The 22,990-nt window shown below is 43.7% G+C and overlaps 1 protein-coding gene and 1 long non-coding RNA gene across 2 annotated transcripts; one reads left to right on the forward strand and one right to left on the reverse strand.

Moving 5' to 3' along the window:
- The first annotated feature begins 68 nt into the window (after positions 1 to 68).
- Positions 69 to 15,352, forward strand: PPP2CA (protein phosphatase 2 catalytic subunit alpha). The gene is made up of 7 exons (XM_052689419.1): positions 69 to 344; positions 11,700 to 11,909; positions 12,411 to 12,584; positions 12,750 to 12,839; positions 13,295 to 13,456; positions 13,907 to 14,025; positions 14,613 to 15,352. Exons 1-7 carry the CDS (start codon positions 243 to 245, stop codon positions 14,683 to 14,685), a joined length of 930 nt encoding a protein of 309 aa, XP_052545379.1. The 5' UTR covers positions 69 to 242; the 3' UTR covers positions 14,686 to 15,352.
- LOC128083849 (uncharacterized) lies at positions 12,267 to 14,661 on the reverse strand. The gene is made up of 2 exons (XR_008208226.1): positions 14,569 to 14,661; positions 12,267 to 13,576 (listed from the first exon to the last, which is right to left on the reverse strand). It is a non-coding gene; the product is annotated as an uncharacterized LOC128083849 (long non-coding RNA).
- Positions 15,353 to 22,990: the final 7,638 nt, after the last annotated feature.

A 22,990-nucleotide genomic window follows, 5' to 3' on the forward strand; every position in this document is an offset into this window, starting at 1 on the left:
TGTAGTTGGGGCCGTGACGTCAGCGGTGGCGGCCATTACACGGGCAGTGCGAGCGAGAGAGCGGCAGAGCTGCCGTGGGTAGGGCGCCGTTTCGCCCGCCGCTCCCGTAACTTCTGCTGTGCTGCGTCTGCCGGCAGCGCGTTGTTGGGGCCTCCGGGAGCAGCGGCGGCAGCTGGTGAGGAGGAGGAGGAGGAGGCGGAGGAGGAGGAGGGGGCGGCGGTGAGCGAGCGGGTGCGTGCGGGATGGAGGAGAAGGTGTTCACCAAGGAGCTCGACCAGTGGGTGGAGCAGCTCAACGAGTGCAAGCAGCTGTCCGAGGGGCAGGTGAAGAGCCTCTGTGAGAAGGTGAGCGGCGGAGCGGGGGGGAGGGTGCCGTGCGGCCGTGGGGACGGCGGTGCGGGGCGGGGGCGGCTCCTCCTGGCCGGGCGGGCGCGGAGAGGGCTGCGAAGAGAAGGGCGGAGCGGTGCCGGAGCCGCGGGGCGGCTTCGGTGGGCTCTGCTCGGTTCCGCTCGGCGCCGCCCGCGCGGCCCGGTGCTGCCTCAGCCGCGGCCCCTCGGCGGGCAGCGCCGCGGCCTGGCCCCGCCTCCCACCTTTTCATCGCCTCCTAAAATGGCGCCGCTGCCGGGATCCGCGGCTCGAGACCCCCGTGCGCCGCCGGGCCCGGCGCTGCCCTGCGGGGATGGCTCAGGGCCGGCTGTGTGACACGGGGGGAGCGCGACGTGAGATCAGAGCGGGGCTCCGTGCTGCCGTCAGCCCGGCAGCTATTTTTTTTTTTCTTTCTTCTTCTTTTAGATATAAGAGCACGCTTAGTTATGATTGAAATGGAAGGTTAGGTTGACTTTGGGAGTCGTTTGTTCAGAATAAAATGGCGCTCTGTGAAATGAAGCTCGTGTCGCTGTTGATTTCTGTGGTGACTGATGGGGAATGCTGGGATCTGCAGACCGGAGTGCTGTGCTGTGTTTGTTGTACAGGAAGATCTTAAAACCAGCCTCAGACAGACCGTGCTCTGAAATGAAAGGGAATAAGAGCTGTAGGGATACCTTGGTTGTATCGTCCGGTCACGCTCCAGTGAATTGAATGAAATCTTCACCTTTCGAGGTTTATTATTTTTTCCTGGAGGTTTTATTTTCATCCATCCTTCGATTGAAGGAATTGCCTTTTTTGGGGGACCTGGAAATCAATGCGTATGGAAGTTACCGACGTACATGGTTCTAAAGAAGGCTGCATGCCTACTGCAGGAAGAAATGAGGGTATTTTAAGTTTGGCACTATGCCTTCAAATACTACAGCATGTTAGATTAGAAGCAAACTGTTTCCATAGGACTTAGAATTAACTTGCAGGGCTTTTGGCCAGATGTGTTCTTGTTGTGTCCAAATTTCAGTTGACTGACATTCCAGCAACTTGAAATCATAACCATTAGGTATGGTTTGTGTATTTAAAACTGCGTTGCAAGCAAGTAGCAGTTTAGGGATTGTTTTCCATGTGTGTCTCTGGTGACAGCAGTCCGGCTTCTTCCTTGTGTCCTGTTTGCCATTACTGATATGCTGATTCAAGGTCTGAATCCTGGGTGGGTATTTCTAGTGAGGCTGTATGGTAATCTATAAGAACCCAAGGAATAAATTAAATGCTTTTCATTTACTGCATGTTCTGGATAGGTGAGGAGTAGGCATACCAATAGAAACTGTACAAAAGGCACTGTAGTCATGTTCATAATTTGTGTGAGAATGGAGGTGTTTTCATTTTTTTCTAATGAAGAATTGAAATAGACTTTATTTCTGGATGAGTGTGTAGTGTTCATCACCAAAATAGATTCTTGACACTAGGAAAGAAAAAATTGTCTTCACCTGAAATTGTCTTCATGCTTCTGACAGGTTTTTAAGGCAAGGAATCACGAGGCAGGTGGGAGTAGCGAACTCTTCTGGTGAGGCTGAAGGAATCATAAGTGATGAGTTGTGGGAATTGTTTGTTTTGATTAAGGCGTTGGAATTAGGTTACAGAAAGCTGTCTGTCCAACTGCTGTATTGTGAGATGAAAGACTGCAAAAATAGGAGAGAGAGTGATGTGAAAATACCTCTGAGCAGCAGCCACGCTTTGCCACAAGTTGGGTGTTGGAACCAGCTCCAGACCAAAGGTGGCATCTCTTTGGGTAGCGTGACACTGTGCTTGAGATAAAGCTCCCTCTCTCTTACTGGGCTGCGGTCAGTATTTTATGAGGTACATCCAGGCTGTTTGTGTTACAGAAGAATGATAACTATTGGTGGATTTACCAGGGCTTCCTGCTAGTGGTAGGTGAGGTGCTGTGATTGCCAGTGCAAGCAATTGGAAGCTGTCCTCAGAGGCCCAAGCTTTCCATTGTCCTTCTGTCCCCTCTGGTGGGTTGCTGTGTTCCCAGAAGCAGGGCATTAGCTGAATTCTGTATGTCTGCTAAGGGTCCTCATTTATCCTGTTTCTAGGCTTCCAGCACCAGCTCTCAGCAGTACTGAATTATGCATCATGTTTTCATTATTGTCAGTAGTTGCATGAATGCAATCACACCCAAAGGTTATGTTTTTCCATAAAGAACTTACATGTTAAGGATGGTGTCAGGTCCAGTTACTGTTCCGAATGACGGGTGAAGACCCTATCAGACAGAAGCTGTCATTCCTCAGCGCACTGAGCTGTAGCTAGGATAGGGAAAAGTAATCATTCTTGTGAGAGCTTTTCCCTATAACACACAGTTTATTAGGTGATCTTCCTGACTGGTATTTCTGGATCCTTTGAGGCTTTGTGTGTGAAGACTGGTGCCTGTCGAGTAAGGTGAAGCCTGAGGGCTCTGTTACGTTTCAGTATTGATACCAAAAGAACATAACAGCTATTTGCAAACACCATGTCAGCACAGTATCTAAATGCCATTCATGCATCGCAGTTACTCTCTTGGTGCATCCTGTGTTGTGCCTCATTCCCTCAGTGGTGTTAACTGGTAGAAATGTCTTCCAGAGCTAGGAATAATTTGTAGCCACAAACAATATCTGCTTTCATAGACTTGAAAGAAGTCTAACTGACAATTAAATTATTCTAATGTTAATATTTTCTATTAATTTTGCTACAGCAGCGACAGATTTTTATGTGCTTTAAGTATTCCTTAAGTGTTAGCTTTGAAGGACTGTTACAAATATGTGCCTGACTCAAGTATGGCATTTATGACATTGGCCACATTTGTCCTGCTGAGGCTGAATTGTACACTGGCTGCTGTCTGTGTTCAGAGGAGAAAGGAAGTCCTTTGTGGCCAGGTGAGGTTTTTTTCCGCTGCCCACTTAGAACAAGGCTGCTGTTCTTTTCCATCCTTCGTGGGAAGTGGTCTTGGTGGGACTGTTCTGATGCGTAGCTCAGGAAAGGTGGGATGGCAGTCCAGAATGGAATGCAGGAGTGAGCTGAATTTGTGGATGCCATCCCCATGGGTTATTTCAGAATCTATCTCTGAGTGGAGGAGACGTCTGGGAGCCTCTCGCTGGGAAGAGCTGGGCTGTGAGTGGCTTTGAACATAGCCCCCAGTTTCTTGAAGCAGGCAAGCTGGTTGTATGCTGTGGTTCATTGTCAGGGCTCTCACTGTGTACTTCACATGTGTTTTACTGGTAAGTGCATGGATGGTGATGCTATCTAAAAATTTCTTAATTGAATGGAGTTCTGATATCACTAAGCCCTTTTCTAGGAGCCTGGATTGACACCTTGTCTCTGTAGCTTTTGATCTGTAACAAAGTTTGTGATCACACTTGCTATTTGGTCTGTCACCACTGCTAACTTTCCTAGTATAAGTGTTTCTGGGCTGTGCTGATTTCTGGTACACTGTCTTGTCAGAGGTGGCTTTTTTTTCCTTCTGTCATCCGCCACCTTTAACACCAGGTCTTCCATTAGATTTTCTGAGTCTAATTGCCAATGAGAACAAGCCAAACATATGTACCAACTGCAGCTGTACCAACTGCAGCTGTACCAACTGCTCGAACTCCTTCAGCTTTCTTTAAGCACTGTGGTTCTAGGAGGGCAGTGTGTTACTGATGCAGCTCATTTTTGGGTCAAAAGCAAAACCTGTGGTCAAAGTTCACTTCTTGCGTAGCACAGGACGAGCAAGTTTTGTGAAGCATGCTGTTTCAAGCTGTTACTGCCCTGACATCTCTGCCCCAGTTCTTCAGAGGCCCTGTTCCTTTGTCTCTGCTGTATTAGCTTTGTGCAGGACATGTTGTGCGTCCCTGCACTTCTGACAGAAGAAGGGAGAAGACAGTGGAAGGCACAGTGTTTCATGTCTTATTTGCTACCACACTGGCTTATGGAGTCAGTAAAAAAGAAACTGCTGTGGGCAGGAGGGCCCTCTTCAGTTGTTTCAATGGGGACGGGAGGACAGGAGAAGGCTGGAGACTCCTTTGTTACTGCCTATTGAATTTACTTGGGGATTGAGCTGTTAATGCTTCTATCTCCGGAGAATTACAGAGTGAGAAGGTTTTTGTGACATTTTAATGACTGCTTTAGGTTATTGTGGAATGCTTTCACAAAGAAAGACGCTTTCGCTCCCAGTGTTCTTACGATAGCGTTAATATAAAATGGAAAGTGTTCCCTTGCACAGAAGGCATTTGAAGTGTCAGCCTTGCCAGCCTTCTCACCTAGTGCTGATTACAACACTTTGGTTATGTGTATGAGAAATCTGTCTTCTGCGCATCGCTTCTTGTAGTGCTAACAGCTTTCTCTTTGGTATTCTGTGAAATTGAGTTGTGCTGCTGTTAGTGCTTCTTTCTTTTAATTAGTTTTTACTCACCACATTCATTGTAATCAGATGGAGTGAAAGATATTCCAGTGTTGTCATTTTGGGCATAGCTTAAAATAACAGAAGTGAGTGTTAGTAAGTCAGAGCAAGTTTGTACTTGAGTTTCTACGGTGTAAGGGTAACGACACGGACAAGACTGTAGATTGATGTCCCTTTGCAGATCTACCTCTGGTAAAGCTGTTGCCTCCCAGGATCTGATGACGGTGCTGCTCTGTGATTGCTCCCAGGCCATGCTCAGTTAGTCATCACGGATGCCTTAAGCAGTGTAATGACCTTACCTGTCTGGCTTTGGCATGAGTTATGGAGGGCTTGTGCAGATGGCTCTGCTGAGAGGCTCCAAGGAGCAGTGATACAATTTCCCTTCTCGCTTAGGGACCCTTAAAGACTACAGCAGCATTCAGTAACACCGTTGTTGCTGTAGACTTCTTTCTTTAGGCAATATGTTAAGCTGGAAAAAGCAGGTAGTTTATTCCTGCCTAAAGAATAAATACCCAGTTGAGCAACTCTCCGACGTTTCTGCAGGGTATGTAGGAAGTACCTTCCAATATGGGTGTTGAATCCTTGCTCTCTGGTTTTGAAGTACATATCTTCAGTAGGACACGTGCCTGCCCAGCCAGCCAGCTGATACCTGACTGCATTTAACATCACTGCACCTAGCTGTGGTTGGAGTTATTTGAACAAGAAATTTGAAAATCCTACAAATCTACCACCATCAGTTTAGCTTCACTTATCAGACCCTCTGGTTTGGGAATGGCTTCAACCTATTTCTTTTTTCCATAAAAAATGAATTCAACTTGCTGCTATGGGCAGGGCTGAAGGCAGTCTGTATCACTGATCAGCTTCATGCATTATTACTGTTACTCTTTTACTTGGATCTCCAATATAGAGAGGGACCCATCTGGTTTTCCTAATTGTTTTGGCTTCTTGATTTTTTTTTTTCCTAGATTATTTAAAATTCAAAGTTAAGGGCACAAAGAAAGCTTGAATATTGTGAAATGATTGTGACACTGAATTCTTTTGGGGATGCCCCTTCCTGTCCTCATTTTCTCCTGGTCCACTATTGTTACTTAAATAGCACTTCCTCTTCTCCTAAATCTCTCTCCAAGGGAAGCAGCATTCTTTTCAGTTACTATTAGATATGTACAGCTGCTAATGATTTTTGCAAATTGAGTTTGAAGGGAATATCATGACTGTAGAAAGTGTCAGTCATTGTTGTGCAGTATGAAGGAATAGAGAATTACTTGGCAAAAGTTTACTGCCTGTACTCATTCTTACAGACCTTCTAGAATTCTTAGGAGAAATAAAGTGATTGTCTCACCTAATCTCACGTGCAGTGCTGGCATTAGGATTAATATCTTGGTTGGCCAGCATCTTGTGTTTGTTCAGTTACTCTTCTAAGCAAATAGAAATTGCTAAGAGTGAGGCAGCAGTTGTTGCTCTGCTGTAGAGTGGCAAATAAAGGTACTTAGCTTTGTGGTGAAATATTAAGCTGGTTTCTACTATGCTTTTTGAGTTAGGTGTCTGTAGTTTGCTTACGTAGTCATTGAGATAGCGGCCGCTATTCTTTTGTACACTAAATACAACTTCTGAGTTCATTTGTTTGTTCTGTTTGCCCAGCCCTGAGAAAATTAAGGGCCACAGATTTGCAGTGGGTTGCTTGTGACACGCATTGCCAGGAGCTGCACTGTGATGGAGCAGGCATGCTGCTTCCTTCACCTAGTTCCAAACCTCCAGAATGCCTGCAGTGGGTGACATTAGCAGTGGGGTATTGGTGGTGCTCACCAAGTCAGAGTAGACAGGATGCTCTTTGTTTCGGTCATGGAAGAGTATTTTGCTGCTGTCAGTACTTTTGTGTTGGATGGAAATTCTGTTTTTACTTGCTGTGGAATACTAAGTAGTTAAATGTTAATTGAGAGCTTTGAATTTTAATTTTATTTTTGCATATGCATTCACATTGAACTCCTTAGTGGATTCTGAAGTTCAGAATTAAGCAGGTTCCCTTTTGTGCTGTGTAGTCTGACTGCTGTCGTAGCATCTTCACAGGTGAATGATATCAGAGGCCTGATGTCTCTACTTTTGTTTAAAAGGTCAGACTGTAAAAGAAAACCCCTTTTGCTCTAAAAGCAGCCCACGTTTGATTTGAGCATCTTTCCTCTGCAGGTAGGGACTGGGAACACTTGGAGGAGACAGAAATGCCTTTATTTTGTAGAAGAGCTGCTGACTTTGCACAGAACTGGGACCTCTTCCAGGCGGTGATGCTGGCTGGCTAAAACCAGCCTTCATCCCAATTAGCTGATCATGGTGGCTTTAGTCACATCCTGTGCATGTTGATGGCAGGAAGCTGTGGGTGTGGCTGAGGTCTTCGATCTCTACAAAATATCTGTATGGTAACTACAGGTGCGTGACTTTGTCTCGGTTACAGTGGATGCCTTTCCATACAAGCTTTATTAGACAGCGTGGGGCTTACAGGTGTGAGTTTTGGTCTTCCAAGAATGCATCACAGATTTCCACAGCGACTGCAGAGCTGTTGTCTCATTAAAGTGATGCTTATATTTCCTTCACTGAGTTAGTATTAATCTTTTGATAAGTGCTTTATTGCGCTGATTCAGCATTGCACAGCAGTTTCAAACACTGCTTTTATGGCTCAGTGAAGCCACAGTAATGTTTCCTGCTCTTATTTTTTCTGTATTATGTGCCTCACAGAGTAGGTTACTTGGTTTGAGCTATCAGAGCTTCTGCTAGAAGGCAATGATCTGAGGAGGGGTAGGCATGAAAAAGAAATACTGCATGTTCTAGAAACAAAAGGGAAATTGTATACTGGTGAATGGAAGAGATTTGTTTGAAATGGACCAGTTCAGATGTGTTTTATCTCAGGTATGACGTATTCTGCTTATGAAGCAGACTTGCCTTCAGCAGTGTGAGAGTGGCTGGGTTGCAGCCCTCGAGGTGCTCAGCTGTGAGCTGTAATCTGTGTCTTGTTAGGCAGAAGTACAGGCAGAGAACAAGGGAGATGGGAGATAGCCAGAGTGCAGGCAGCTCCTGCCTATCATTAAATAAAGTCCTGCAGATCTGAAAATCCAACCCCAATGACTTCAATAGTCAGACATCTTTTTTGAATTTTTTGCACCCCAGCCTGTTATAAAATGTGGTGCTTGCTTGAATCTTTGTTTTAAAACAATGGAACTAATGTTTGTATTTTAAGAATGAGTTTTTGCTGTTGTTTGTTTTTGGCATATAAGGAGGTGCTTTGTAAACAAGAAAGATACAGTGCTTTACTGTTTATTCGTCACTTTCAAAGATGTGCAGCAGTCCTGGAAGGTTTGGATCCTTAAGTTGGAGGTTTTATTTTCATCCAGTAATAATCCTGTTACTGTACAGTGAAAATTGTTTTCCTGTGCCTTTAAACCAGCCTTAGTTTCAGTCCTGTCTTCTGCCTCTCTTGAGTTTGCACAAGTTGCCTTTTCCCCAGAAAAGCAGTTGAGTAAGCAGATACTGCAGATACTGAGAAGTGAACTCCAGCAGCAGTGAACTGTTTGGTGCGTGCTGGCTGTTGGGACTTTGAGGTTGCCCTAAGGTAGCACTTGACTTTCCACATTGACAGCGGTTGTGTGGGACAGATTTGACTGAGTTCTGGTACTTTTTTCCTCGTGTCTTACAGCTGCATGTAGGGACTTGCCATTGCAGTTGCATGCTGCTGATACTGGGCGTTTGCTTCAGTGTATTGAGCCTTTAGAATGTAGAATACGACTTCAGCTTCCTGTGGAGTCAGGAGAACTGAAGTCCCGCAGAAGCTCGGGGGTCTCTTAATGTTAAAGAGTTGTTAAGAAATGAAAAATGTCTAAGAAACAAAAACACTGATAAGTGCTCGAGGAAAATCTTGAATTTTGGCATTGCCTGTGTATGTAGAGATAGGCAGTGAAACCTGAATGTTTCAAAATGTTAGTGTCAGCATACTGTGAAGTGTTGCACTGCCATCCCTGGCAATAGGTCACAGGGTTCTTGAAGTGGGAATCAGGGCTGCCTTCGCTGCCCTGCTCCTCCCTCATCAGGCGGCCTGGTGCAGGGCTCTGCTGGACGCTGCTGCCTGCCTCCCTGCTGGCTGTAACGTGGTGGCTGCTGGTGGCACTTCCATTCTGCTGAAGAATGTGACTGAGCTAATAGCATGGTCATGGTTCTGAGGGAAGGGATCAGTCAGCAGGGAATGAAACCAAGTAAGATTGCACGGGCTGGTGTGTGTCCTGTACCAAGCTGGAGTCACCCATGCTTCAGTGATATTAGTAACAGCTTGACTTCGTGAACCTTGTTGTGAAATTGTATTACATCTATTCTTGTCTTGCCAGCCTGTGTTTCTGTAATGTCACAGTGTATTCCAACAGTTGTGACTGAAAATGCAGAAACAGGGTACAGCTGATGGTTTTTCAGTGTTATTTTCCCCTTCCAACTCTCCTGAAGCTCTTTTTTAGAGACTCGTATACTGCTTAAGCAGTTGAGTGTATGCCATTGCTAATGCTGTGGGACATGAGACTGTAAATGGGCTGAGCAGGTCATAAGTTGCTATTTCATTAAACTTGCTTCAAGAACATGAAAATATGTAGATGACTACACCAGCATCCTTTTGCTGCAGGATTTAAATGCAGATTGCTGTTTTGCAAGTTGACCTGGAACCGTCTTTTTCTATCAGCGGGGCTGTCTGACTTACCTGTGTGCTCGGTCATCTGCATATCTGAGTGATTTAATGTTTCAAAAACTGAGGAAGCGACAGCTCCACAGAGAATGGTGCCATTTTCATCTCAGTCAGCATAAAAGTTGCATCCCTTTGATGAAAAATGAATGCAGCATTCCTTGTGTGATGCTTCCAGTGCATTACGAAATGGCATTATGGCAGTCGAAAGTGTTCTAATTAAAGAATGCTTTTTTTGTATTGAAGTGCTATAAGTCTCTGTAACTTTCTCTGTCAAAAGGAGAACTGGGATGGGTAATGCTTTGACTGTAGTGGTGTATTAGAGGAGGCTCGGGCTGTTAGAACACCTCCAGAACACCCGGTGAGTGTCACTGCATTAAAATGAACTTAAGTCAGACTATCTTAAAATAAATTGATGCTTTTAGCATCTACCACGAGCCACCAGTGGCCATCTTTGGCCCGAGGCACAGTGTGAGTGGAAACTCGTGTGACTTGACTTCTGTTGTCAGTAGGTCTGCAGAGTAATTTAACTTTGTTGCTGGTGATTTTCAGTATCTCAAGCAGTGTTGGGCAGGGTGCTGAACCATGACTGCATTTTGCATTTCTTCCTAGTGTTGAATGGAATCTTTGCATCTCCATCATTAAAGTGTGTGTTGCTGGCCATTGGTGTTTGAAATGCTTGCTGGGCTGGGCATGTATGGATAATGCCTAGGAGCAGAGGGACCACGGCTGAGGGTGTCCATCACTGCCCAGCTGATAGCTTCACAGCTAAGTGGGAATGTGGACAGAGCAGCATGCTCCTTAACGAGCCTGGCTCTTGTTGGACCAGGTATTTAACCTCTTGTTTAGATTTTAATTTCAGATATTTCATTCCTAACTTTCCAAATCTGCTTTTCAAATGGTGGTGACTTTTTTTTCTTTCTACAGTGTCTCAAAATACTTCTCTGCTTAGCAGAAAGTCTCCAAAACAAGTATGCAGCTTTAGATATCAGCTTAGGTTTGAGTTGCCGGGTTAGGTTTGAGAAAGCAGTGAGAGAAATGACCCTAAAATGAACGTGGTGTTGCTCTTCCACCCGTCTCTCATGCTTCTGTGTGTTTCAGGGTATCTGGGATTCAGTGTGGCCGTGTGTAGGTGGTATTTAGTGCTGTTACAGTGAGTTCTGTGGGCATCATGCATGGTGGAGCAGAATGCAGTTCTCATATTCTCTTCTTGGTAATATAATGAGGTTAAATGTATCCTTTTTGAATAGGAACACTGGTGCTTGAAAGGTGTAAATCTTAATAGCTGGCAACTTGTAAACTTGCAGCTATTTATATTTCTAATGCCTCCAATACTCCCTTGATTTAGAAAATAATTGTGTGTATTTATAGGTTGTTGTCAGAGCAGTCACCAGCAACTGGCATCATGATGATCAGATTGAGGAATTCTGGCAGTATTACCTTTTTGATGCTATAATTAGCTTGTGCTGTTTGTAGGAATTACTCGTCAGCAACTGTGTGTGCAAAACTTTGGGGAAGAAAATGAAGAGAGCAAAAATCCGCTTCTTTCTTCAGCTTATAAAGGGCACATTTGTGCCTACTTACAACACGCACACAGTTACTGTGTGGTTGGTAAGAACTGTGAATGTTGGTTGAGTTCTTGCATTTACTTCAGGTAGGATCTTCTGCTGTATACAAAGAGATGCACACGAGTAGCAAACTGTCATCCAGCTTCTGAAGCAAGACATCTGAAGTGTGGGACCCTGCTGGGGCTGGAGCTGGTTAACACTGCCATGTTCACATCCTGGATTCAGCTGTGTCTGAGTTCAGGCTTTGGAAGGGCTGGGAATAAGCTACTTGCATGACTGTAGGCTTACTGCAAACTTTACAGTCCCAGAGATGATGGTCACTGATCTGAAGGCAGTTGTGCTACCTTTCTTGGAGCTGCTTTATAATACATATCAGTTTTTACTAAACTAGAAACTAATTCTGAAATACCCACTGGATGCTGTGTGGGGGAGAAAGCCCAATTCTTAAAAAACAACAAAAGAAAAACACCCAGAAGTTTTAAAAAGTCTTTGCATGAAGCTGAGTTTTTCAGGTAGATAAGCTCCTATTCCATGTGCTTCAGAGAAGGACGAGAGCTCATAAAAGGGCAGGTAATGTCGTAACGTTGCAGATAGTGGAGCATGCGGTGAGTAAAAACTGCTCACAGGCAATCTTAGCACTTCTTTGTTTTTGTTTTTAGGCTAAAGAAATCCTGACAAAAGAATCCAACGTGCAAGAAGTGCGATGTCCTGTCACAGTGTGTGGAGATGTGCACGGGCAGTTTCACGACCTCATGGAACTCTTCAGAATTGGAGGCAAATCACCAGACACAAATTATTTGTTTATGGGGGACTATGTTGACAGAGGCTATTACTCAGTTGAAACAGTCACGTTGCTTGTAGCTCTTAAGGTAATTCTTCCTCTGTACCATCCAGTATAAAATGTGTAGTAACTGTCCTGACTGCATTTGATATCAGTACGAATTTACTGCAAGGGTTTATAGGTACAAAAACGGAAATGTTGGCTGTGTTGTCAAAAATATTTTTTACAAACCTGTAAAGATTTGTACATATGTATTTCTGAAAAGCCTGGATAACTTTGTCTAAAGGGAGCTTTGCATTTATTTCTATCTTTAAATGTGGAAGCAGCAGTCTTTAAAGATGGGAGATAACAGCTTAGTGCACAAGGGCAGTGAAGTCCACTGCTAACAGAGGATAAAACCTGTACTTCATCTCAAGGCGACTGAAGACTGGTGTCATTTAGCTGGTTGTTTTTTTTTCCTTTAAGGTTGTAATTCAAGTTGTTCTTATTGCTTACTTGGCACATTATGGGGAGGGGAAGAGAAGCAAATGGTGGTTTTGGGCAGTGCATGTTGTCGTGCCCCTAACATGTGTTCCACTATTGTGTTCAGGTCCGTTACCGTGAACGTATCACAATTCTTCGAGGGAACCATGAAAGCAGGCAGATCACACAAGTATATGGTTTCTATGACGAATGTTTAAGAAAATATGGGAATGCAAATGTTTGGAAGTACTTTACAGACCTTTTTGATTACCTTCCTCTAACTGCCTTGGTGGATGGCCAGGTAGGTTGAACTTGGACAAAGTTAAATGTTGCTGGTTGTGAAGGGAGCTGTTAACACTGTATTCAGTGAGCTTGCAGCTTGGAAATAACCTCCTGGAAATTTTTCTTAATTGTTTATACTAAACAGTTATAATAAACAACTGAGATTTCATGATGTCTGTTTCAGATTTTCTGTCTACATGGTGGCCTCTCTCCATCAATAGATACGCTGGATCACATCAGAGCACTGGATCGCTTGCAGGAAGTTCCCCATGAGGTATATTGAAGATTAATTATCTTAACTCACAGTGCAATTCATGATTCAGCATATGCTGGGCATTTTAATATATACAAAGGCAGAAAATCAGGTTCAAAACGATGTAGCAATTTGAAAATACCTGTCTTGCCTACTAGTCTTCTGCAGGAAAATTAAGGGACACATTCTTGCCTGATGTTACAAAGCAGATTTTAATATCTCAGAGGTGAGAACTGCTTCTGTGAAATTTTTTTCCATTAAAATTAATTTTCTTGTGAGTATTTCAAGCTTTAACTACACTAACTATTGTAGCTGATAGGTGGGGTTTTGCTTACATTTTCTTTCCAAGCCTTACAGAGATGCTGCAGTAAGCTGTGCAGGTTCATGAGGGTGGACGTTGTGGCTTTTGTTCTTGCTTTTTTTTTTTTTTTCTTTTTTTGGTTCAGTTCATGAAATACTTTCCAAATCTCTTACAGGGTCCAATGTGTGACTTGCTATGGTCAGATCCAGATGATCGTGGTGGCTGGGGAATTTCTCCTCGAGGTGCAGGTTATACATTTGGACAGGATATTTCAGAAACCTTTAACCATGCTAATGGCCTTACATTGGTTTCAAGAGCTCATCAGTTGGTAATGGAGGTAAGCAGCCAAGGCTGTGTTTAAGCTGTTGGTAGTGGAGTTGTGGTGCCTGAGATGCAGACTTGGCCTCTTTACAAGGTAAAGGGATGTGTGTGGTTTCTTCTTAGTCTCTGTTTGTCCCTAGAAGTTAACCTGTAGTCATCAAAACCACAACCCACACCTAGCTTTAAAAGATGGTCTAATTCACAGTTGGTATTTCAATTTTTAACAACGTAGTGGAGAATTCCTGCTGTTTTTCAGTGTGCTCATCTACTGCTTATTAGGAAGGTGTTATATGCTATGGTGCAATTCCTTTTTTCCCTTTTCAGTTAAGAGAAATAAACAGCCTTAATGTTGTTTAAAACTGCAAAGCCTATGTAGGGTTTTGCACGTTGAAATTCAGTTTCATAGTCAGTTATGGGGTGCAACAAATGAACATGGTTTTCCTAAACAGTTTATTTTCCTCTGCAGGGGTACAACTGGTGCCATGATCGGAATGTAGTCACAATTTTCAGTGCTCCAAACTATTGCTACCGTTGTGGCAATCAGGCTGCAATTATGGAACTTGATGATACTTTAAAATACTCCTTGTAAGTATGCTTAAAAATGAGATCCGTGTTGCACATGATTTTGAGATTTGATCAGTGGTATTTTGCTACATTAACTACTTAAGGTAAAAACCATACCTCAAAACCATGTGCACATTCAGAAGATGAGGTGAGGGTGGAATTGTCAGGCTGCTGATATCTAAAAGCGTTGCAGTTCCATATTGGGAACGGCTGTTGGCATCTAGACATGTCATTAAGCTCATTAGATACAGTGAAGTGAGAGTGTAATGAAATACTACAGAGGTAAGTAATTGGAAAGTCAGAATACTGTCAGGTGGGAGGTAGCTATGTCCACCTGTAAGTCTAGGGGAAGGTTAGGACATGGACTTTACAAAGCTGTTACAGCAGCTTTAGCAATAAAAGAGGAATTCTCAAAGCGCTGTGTGCATTTCGATAATGACAGGAGACTTTTAATGTCCAGATGTGTACCTGGTATCTGACCGGTTTGAGCCTAAAGCCAAGAGCTGTTTCTTTCAAGTGTATAAAGTAATGCAAAGATGAGTTTAAAGCAATTGGAAGAAATACCTGCGTGTGACTGGAATGCTGGCATTAATGCAGATGCTTTTCAGTTTGCAGTTCGACCCGGCGCCGCGCAGAGGTGAGCCGCACGTTACTCGTCGCACCCCGGACTACTTCCTGTAAAGAGTACAGAGCTGTACAGTATTGCCATGAACCATATGTTGACCTAAAGAAAACGGGAAGAGCAACAGTAACTCCAAAGTGTCAGAAAATATGTAACATTCAAACTTGTTTTCACATGGACCAAAAGACGTGCCATATTCAAATACAAAGCCTCTTGTCGTCAACAGCTGTGACCACTTTAGAATGAACCAGTCCATTGCATGCTGAAGCAACATTGTTGGTCGAGAAACCAGTTTCTGGCATAGCGCTATTTGTAGTTACTTTTGCTTTCTCTGAGAGACTGCAAATAATAAGATGTAGACATTAACACCTCGTGAATACATTTAACTTTCCATTTAGCTATAGCTTTATTCAGCATGACTGTAGATAAGGATAGCAGCAAACAATCATTGAAGCTTAAAGAACATTTTTAAAATAAGTACCAAGGCTTCATATTTGTTCTGAAACTGTTTGTTTGTTTTATTTTCAGGGAATACTGTTTAATTTAATTGTATTGATTTTTTTTTTGTCTGCACTCAGTTCCCTTTTCCACTCTTTGCCCAACCATATGGTCCCTTGTAATGTCTGAGCATAGTGAATTACTTTGAACAGAACTGTTTTTTTCTGTAAAACAATGTTACTGCAGGACAGAGCTGCAGTGTTTTTCATAATAAACTTGTGAACTAAGTATGGAAAAATGTCAAATTCTAATTGCATCTCAGGTCAGCTCTGGTTTAATAAACTAATGCACGGCTGGATAGGTTTTATAAACCTGGATAGAAGTTTCTACCGTAAATAATGATAAAAATGAGGTGATTGAAGTGTGCTGGAAAACTGTGACCTGAATTCTACTGCAGGGAGATGTCTGGTCCTGTGATCTCGTGTAGCTGAGAACAGAGCTCACTTATTACTGAAATGTTGCTCTCTTTTTTTCCCTCTTGGTGCTCTGTGAAATATTCAAAAGTAGAAAAATACAGGATAAATTAACTGATCAAGCATGGCTTTTTTTCAAGTGTAAATCCAAGTTTGAGTTATTTCCATTGTAGGTGCTAATACTTCAGAAAGAAATCTGAAAGACTGAGAATAAAACCAGTTTTCTAAATATTAAAGGAATAACTTGAAATTCAGTACTATGTGTATTGCCCAAGCTTCCATTACACAAATAAGTGTGATCTGTGTTAACTTCTGTTTAAAAACTTTCCTTTCTACTAATCTGAATCCGATGATGATTTTGTTCAGAACACATTCAGATGTTTTGCATTATGAAGGCTCACACTTGCAGCTTCTTATTGGACGTATCTTAAAAGAGCTCAGCTGGCTGTTCTGATGGAAGGCCCTTGCTTTCATGCTGTTTAACAGACTCTGGGTTTTGGGCTCAGTATAAAGATTGTGTGACCAAACAGAGGGTTTTTTTTTAATACTGCTGGCTTGTGAGAGAAAACATAGAAGTGTTGCAAGTGTGCAGGCCTGCTTTCACACGCTGTTTTGGACTCCTTTGCTTTTCTGAGGTTTTCTCTTGAAGGGCTGCTTAACTGTCAAGCTTGCAAGGTGCTTCCTTTCAAATTCATTCATTCACACCTTTTCTGAAAGGCTGGAGGGGTTACTTCTTTCTTTAGCAAAAATTCTGCCTTCAAACTTGGCTGGAAAGCTCAGTCCTGAATCTCAACCCCTTACAGGGAGAAGTGCATTCTAAAAATAATGCTCACGTGGAGGAGTTCCTTCTGTTATTGTTTTCTTTATAGCATGGTGGGAGCTTTTGCTTTGATCACTAACAAAAAAAAGTTCCTTTGCATTAGAGAGAGTTCATTAAGTCTCCTTTCCTCTTGCTTGCCATTCTCTGTATTTGGGCTTTGGCAGATGGAACTCCTGCCTTCACTGACACCATTCCACGCCTTTGGCACTGCTGCAGTGGGAAGCAGTTCATTTGTTCTGTTTCTGCATGCACATACAGGCAGTTGTTAGTAAAGTCAGTATGTTGACAGGCACTCCAGGTTTTGCACTTTTCTCCATAATTATGCTGTGATTGGCCATTCGTAGGCTTTTGTTTTTAAGAACAGCCCATTGTGAACAAGAATTATTGCTCTGGGATTCGTATTGCTGTTTGCCAGCCTGCTAGAAGGTGAGATTCAAGAGAAAACTTCCAAGTAGAAATAACGACCGTCCAATTTTTCAGCAGCTGGCTGACTAGAAGTTCACCCAAGCTTCACTTCAAACTGTGATGCTGCTGGCACGTAATTAGGATTTCGGTTTGTTTCACACAGCAGTACTGACCTTTCTTTCTGCTCTGCAGAGACTGGTAGATTCCTTGGAAAGGTGATGTAGGAGTAGCTCAAAGTCCTGTATCTTCATCATTCAGTCGTGCTTTTACTTGAATTTGTGTATCAGATTGAAGTAAATGCCTCTCCTTTGTAGAGGCCTGTTCTTTGAACTAAGGAATCATTAAGCCAGAATCGAAGTATTGGTGCATACAGCAGAACCCAGGAAAGCCTCTGGTAATTTCCTTTCTGAAAGGAGAAGATGGAAGCGTTTGGAACAAACAGATTTGCAGGTTTTCTTTCCTTCTCGTAGCCTTTCTCTGCCTGCTGCCTGTCCCTTGGCATCCCTGCAGTGCATCCCACAGCCCTGCTGCCATGGCTGATGTGAGCTCCTGTGTGGGTGCTGTGTTCTCCAAGGTGAATGGACGCTTGTGCTGTTAGGCTCAGGCTGAAGCCGGGTAGTTTCCAGTTGCCCACGTTTTTGCACACAAGCTCAATATCACTGCTCTGCTGCTTTAGATCTGACGATACCTGTAAGGTTTCTTGATGCACAGTGTGAAGGTGGACAGAACTGGGTATCTTTTCTGTCTGCTTGGATGGTACTTCTGCCTTGGAGAAGAGGAGCTGTACACACTGCTGACGAAAGCTTTGACGTTTCATCTGCCCACACCACCCTGGTTAGGATCAAAGGTCAGCCTGGAATTTTTTTTCACACTTGCTGACAGTCACGTTGATAAGGACTGGATGGTGAGGGCCTGGGGCAAAGTCTTTCCTCTGGCGATTTGCAAATTCAGTCTGAATTTCCAAAGGCCAGCAGTCCATTTTCTCATGGACAACACAAAAATAAGGTATGGAAGTGCCCAGTTTATTTTATCTTCATAGTTTAATAAATACATCCCTGTACTCCTCCCTTCTTACCCCTTCATTTCCTTACTAGTAACACCACAAGTTCCTGCAGTAGGAGAAGCTGTGATGATGAACAGGACAGGGCTGAAGGTGCACCTGTTTGTTCTGGAAAAATAGGCTGGTCTGGAAGAGGCAAGTGTTATCAAATGACCACTGCATTTCAAATGGAGCCACGCTACCTTCGGTTAACTGAAGGTGTGGCCCCACTTACCTCCTTGTACACCAGCCATAGGCTTTTTAATTGCTTCTTGCTTTACCTGTATGCTGAGAATTTGTGGTAACGTAGGATTTGTTTCATTTATTTCTGGTCTGTACAACTTCTGCATTGCTGTTCTCTGTAGGTTGTTGCAGTGTCTTGCCCAGATGTACAGCCTGCTTAGCTGTGGTTGTACAGGGATGCCTGCTCTGTATCAGTTCTCTGCATGTTCCAGGCAGGGTAGTTTGGAAACAGGTTAAGCATTAAGTAAAAATTACATTGGACTTCATACAGGCACGTGAGCACACTAAGAAAGCCCTGCAGAGTAAGCAGCTGAGTCAGCTCACTGTGGTTTTTTGAAGTTTTGGTGCTCTCATTCATTTGGCTGTGCTCCTTCTGGATGAGAACGAAGACAAAGTGTTCTCTTGAGCAAGGGACTCAAGTTCTTGGGCATATATCCAGGAAAAGAAAGGCTGAGACAACACTTCAGGTTTTAAATTAAGCAGTGCAACGTGTTTTAGCCTTTTAAAACCCGTGCTGTAGCTTAAAAGCATTAGTCCTTAAGCTGAGTTGAGCCTGATCTCAATTACTGTACAGTAAGCAACTGCTTATAGATGAAAATGAAACTGATAGTTTCTAGTACATAAAGCACAGATTGCTAATAGTATTTAAATGCTTACATATATATTGCTGACATACAGAAAATGTAAAAGCATCACTTTTAGAGAAGGAGGGTACTGTGGTACTGGAAAAGATGAACTAGAGAGGCTGCAGAACATCTCTTCTTGGAAGGTTACAGGACTGGACCAGAAAAACACATGAGCTGCTGTTGGTGCTGCTTCAGACTGAGGTGCATTCCAACCTGCGTTCTTGTGTTCAGAGAGCATCTTGCTCAGCTGCAGCACATGAGATCCACAGTACTTTATCCCATTACCTCATCGTCAAACTGCTGTGAAGATGTCAGGGCCTTGGTTTTGGTTTGCAACACGAACTAAAGACAGATGTAGGTGTATGCAGTGTCTCAAATTGGCATCAGCTCTTTTCTGCTGACTTTCCAATGCCTGCATTGTGCCACCTTCACTGGGTGGTGGAAGAGGAGGAGCAAAACCTGAGCTGAGCATCTCTGGTGGAAGCTGTGGGCTGGGTGGAAGCTGCAAATAAATGCAGCATTCTGTAAGATGGTATAAATGGAACTAAACATTTGTAAGTTGGCCCTCTTACTGACTTCTGTATCTGTATTTCTCATCAGATCACCCCTGAGTGCAACTGTTCTCTTAAGAAACAAAACAGGAGCAGTCTAAGATGGGATTATACATTTAAATACGACGTGCTGAATTGCCAAATAGGACTCTACTTTTTAAACCAGTTTCCATCATGTTTGATGGAAAGACTTCAGCCTGTTTTCCTGCTGCCTGTCCTTCTCAGTTGGTTTGACACCACCACCACCATGCTGGTTAAATGTAAGACTGTCAAAACCCATCTTTATTGTAGCTGTCAGTGTACATTCTGTGGAAACAGGGAGGCTGTGGAATAGGGCTGCTGGGAAGGAGCCTCTGCTGCTCATTCTGTGCCTGACCCACTTTACAGTCGGCTTTGCTCACGCTCTGCCACCGCCTTTGTCCTCAGGGAAGCGGGATGCTGCCTGGCACTGCCCTGCCCTGGGTGAGCTGTGTTGGCTCCGAGTGGCTGCTCCAGCTTCTTTCCAAATAGACAATTCTGTGTTCTTGAGGTTCGCTCAGCCACCTCAGCACTTTGCTGCACTGTCACTTTTCCACCACGTTCTCTTTTTAAAATGTTTTCAATTAGCCTGACTTGTGAAATGTACTACGTTTATTCCCATGGACTTTGAAACCTTAAAGCCTCTGCTTTGTATCATCCATGGCATCAGTACCAGCCCAGAATCTGCCTTTTGGACTTTGAACAGCTGCAAGGCTGTGTAACAGCACCGTGCAGCCACAGAACTAGGGCTGAGGGCACCTCTGGATACCTCTGGCACCTGCTGCTCCACCAGAGCCGCTGCCTGGCACTGTGTCCTGGTGTGTTTGCAGGTCTCCATGGAGACCCCAGCACCTGTCTGGGTACCCATGTCCATGCTTCATCACCCACACGGTAAAGAAAAACCCTGTGAAGTCAAATCAGTCTACTGAAATATCACTGTCACTGCTCAGAGGTCTTCACAAATTGGAAATAGCTGCTGGAAGCTGTTCTGAAGGCCAGTTACAGTAAGTCACTCCTGTTCTGTTCTTGCTCTGGCAGCCACGCATTCCTTACAAACCAGCAAGTGCAGCATGGCCCCACTGTGTGCCATGTGGCATTAGGAACCCTTCTGCTAACCGTGCTGGAAGTGGGGGAGCTGCCACCCAGCAGCATCTCCCTCCCTATGTAGAAACAGGGACTGCAGGATTTGAGTGGTCCAAGTTATTCCTGTGGACACTAGAGCAAAAATGGTACAAACCCCAGTATGTGCATGGAGTTAGACTGCAGATGAGGTTAGGAAAAGCAGCAAATATGCTTGAGGTATGTTTGCCTTTCTTTTGAATAACTTTCCCCTCATCTTTAATCTTTTATGCTGTCTCAAATCCTCACAGTTAGGCAAGGAGAGCACATAAATGTCATCTGAGGGAGAAACAGGAGCTGATAAATTAAAAAATCAGTTGATATTGCCTGAGACAATTTGGTTGAGTTTCATCCGCCTACTGCTGTTACATCATCTCAACTGCAGGCTCTGCTTCCCTCAGTGCCTACTCACTGCCCTGCTTTCCTGGGGCACAACTTGCACAGAAAGCAACGTCTGAGGATGTTTCTGTTTCACAGGTTTTGATGAAGTGGAGACACAATTTTTCTGGAATTTAGTGGAGACAAGGATTTTCTTTCTTTTCTGCTGCGTTGTTGCAACGTTGCTTTAAATAACACTGGCACAAGCAGAAGGAGCTCAGCAGTATTTTCCCAGCATCTGTATCAGACAAAAAAAAAAGTGCTTGCTTGCTCTCAAAAATGTTCCCTACCTTCTGCATTCCTTGAAGAATAAAACAGACTCCTGTGAATCTGACAGCCTGTGCATACACACCAGCTTCTTGTCCAGGCTCAGCGGTCACACCTTGCTTCCCAGCAGTGACACCAGGCTCTGCTACAGCTGTGGTCTCCTGAGCTTCAGTCCTTGCAGGCTCACCTTCCCTGTGGTCAGTAAATGCAGACTGAGTCCTGTGTTTGGTGGAGCAGAGCTGAGGTCTTTCAATCCTGGTTCTCTCTAGGCTTTGATAATCCCATGTAACACTTGTATTAAGAAAGTACTCATCTTTTTACATCAGGTTATCTCCATAATCTCTAAATCGCAGTCACTGCTAACAAAGAGCATTTCTGTCTATAAAAGTGCAGTGTGAAGTAGTTAGGATTTTTTTTGGGGGGAAGGGGACATAGATAAGAGAATGTGTTTGTTTTTAGCTAAACAGCCAAGAGGAATAGCTGCAAACAGTCCAAGGTTCTGGACTAATCCAGTGCTGTGTCCAGGAGGCTGCTCTGTTGCTAACGCCATGTTCAGTGTCAGATCTCCCTTCCCCCTACGGCTGCGCAGCTGCTCAGCTGGCTTCTGCCCACAGCCCAGTGATGCTGCAAGAATGTAGGTCAGATCTCTTCTGGATCTGATAAGTGTTAAATTAAGCTTATGCTGATCTTGGTTGCTCCAATCATTTCACATATTTGCTATAGTGTTAATCTTCCCCCTTCTTCAAAATTCTCAGTAGTAAAAGGTCCTTAATTGTAATTTATCTGTGACTGATACCTAGTACAATTGCCTTGTCAACTCAGGATGGTGATGCTGAGGCTTAGGATTATTTGCATTGGAATGATTACCTGTGCATGTAACAATTGAGATTGGTAGTTATTTATTTATTTAAATCTTGCTCTTTGCTTCGCAGCTTTAGTGAAGGATGAGTCTCCTGTGGTGCAAACACTGACTTGCAGGACTTTGACCATGACAAAGACAGCAAAAAGCATTCAGACTAGCTTTGAGAGATTCCCTACACGATATGTAGGGCACAGGGAGGTGGCCTTCATGTGATTACAGCCTATCTGTGACAGTTGTCTGCCACTTCCTAGCTGGGTGTTTTTGTTGCTTCAGCCTTCTCAGACCTTCTAATTCAACAGATAAATTCAAAGTCCACTGCAAACTCAGTTTTCTCTTTGGCACCTTCAGTGACTCCTATCAAGTGTAATGCTTAATCCCTTTGAATTATACACCAAGCACAGATCCTGTTTAGACATGGAATTTTGTTGTCTGCCTGTTTCTAGATTTTATTAATTTGCTTTGTGCGGAGAGCAAACCCTTCCACTGACTTTGATTTGCAGGCTGAGAGAACTTGTGCTTACTGACTAGAAACCTCGATCTTGGGCAGCGTCAGGAAAAAGAGCTTAGGACTTGCAGTCATTTTCTGTAGGCTGCTTTCTGTCACCATCTGATCCTCTAATCAAGGAGCATTAAATAATTTTAAAAGCACATTTAAAGAAAAAAAAGGTACTGTTGTTTATTTTAATGCAGCAAAAGTCTTTTTTTTTTTTTTCCACAGTGAAGCCATGAGATGAAGGGATTTTAGAGGAAGGAGGTAAATGTGCTGAGGCATAGTTGGGGTATGTATGTGTGTGTAAAGCCCCTGTATATATAAATCCGTATTATATACACAGGATAATTAGGTCCTAACGAATTTCAGACAACAGCTTACCTGGTTACTACCAGCAGGACGCCTGAGGCCCACGTTAATGGTGATGTGCTGTGTGTAAGCAGCACTGCCACCTCCAGCTGAGCACTCACCTGCTGTGAAGGGCTGCGCAGCTGGGTGTCCCACGCACAGACCGGAAGGCTCAACTGACAATAATTTGAGCAGGGTTAAGTCCCCTCTACATCAGTTTCTGAGTCCCGAACGAGCTGCTGAGCGCCCCGACGCCGAGCAATGCGGTTCTTAAGACAGGCGTCCAC

The sequence above is a fragment of the Tympanuchus pallidicinctus genome, unplaced genomic scaffold, assembly GCF_026119805.1.
Source record: "Tympanuchus pallidicinctus isolate F22 unplaced genomic scaffold, pur_lepc_1.0 scaffold25, whole genome shotgun sequence".
Classification (NCBI taxonomy): Eukaryota; Metazoa; Chordata; class Aves; order Galliformes; family Phasianidae; genus Tympanuchus; species Tympanuchus pallidicinctus.

What these genes read in the sequence shown, in the direction of transcription:
- PPP2CA (XM_052689419.1), top strand. Translation starts at nt 243, where the DNA reads ATGGAGGAGAAGGTGTTCACCAAGGAGCTCGACCAGTGGGTGGAGCAG. An exon ending in CTCATCAGTTGGTAATGGAG is followed by an intron (nt 13,457 to 13,906) that starts GTAAGCAGCCAA and finishes TTTCCTCTGCAG; the next exon opens with GGGTACAACTGGTGCCATGA. An exon ending in GATACTTTAAAATACTCCTT is followed by an intron (nt 14,026 to 14,612) that starts GTAAGTATGCTT and finishes GATGCTTTTCAG; the next exon opens with TTTGCAGTTCGACCCGGCGC.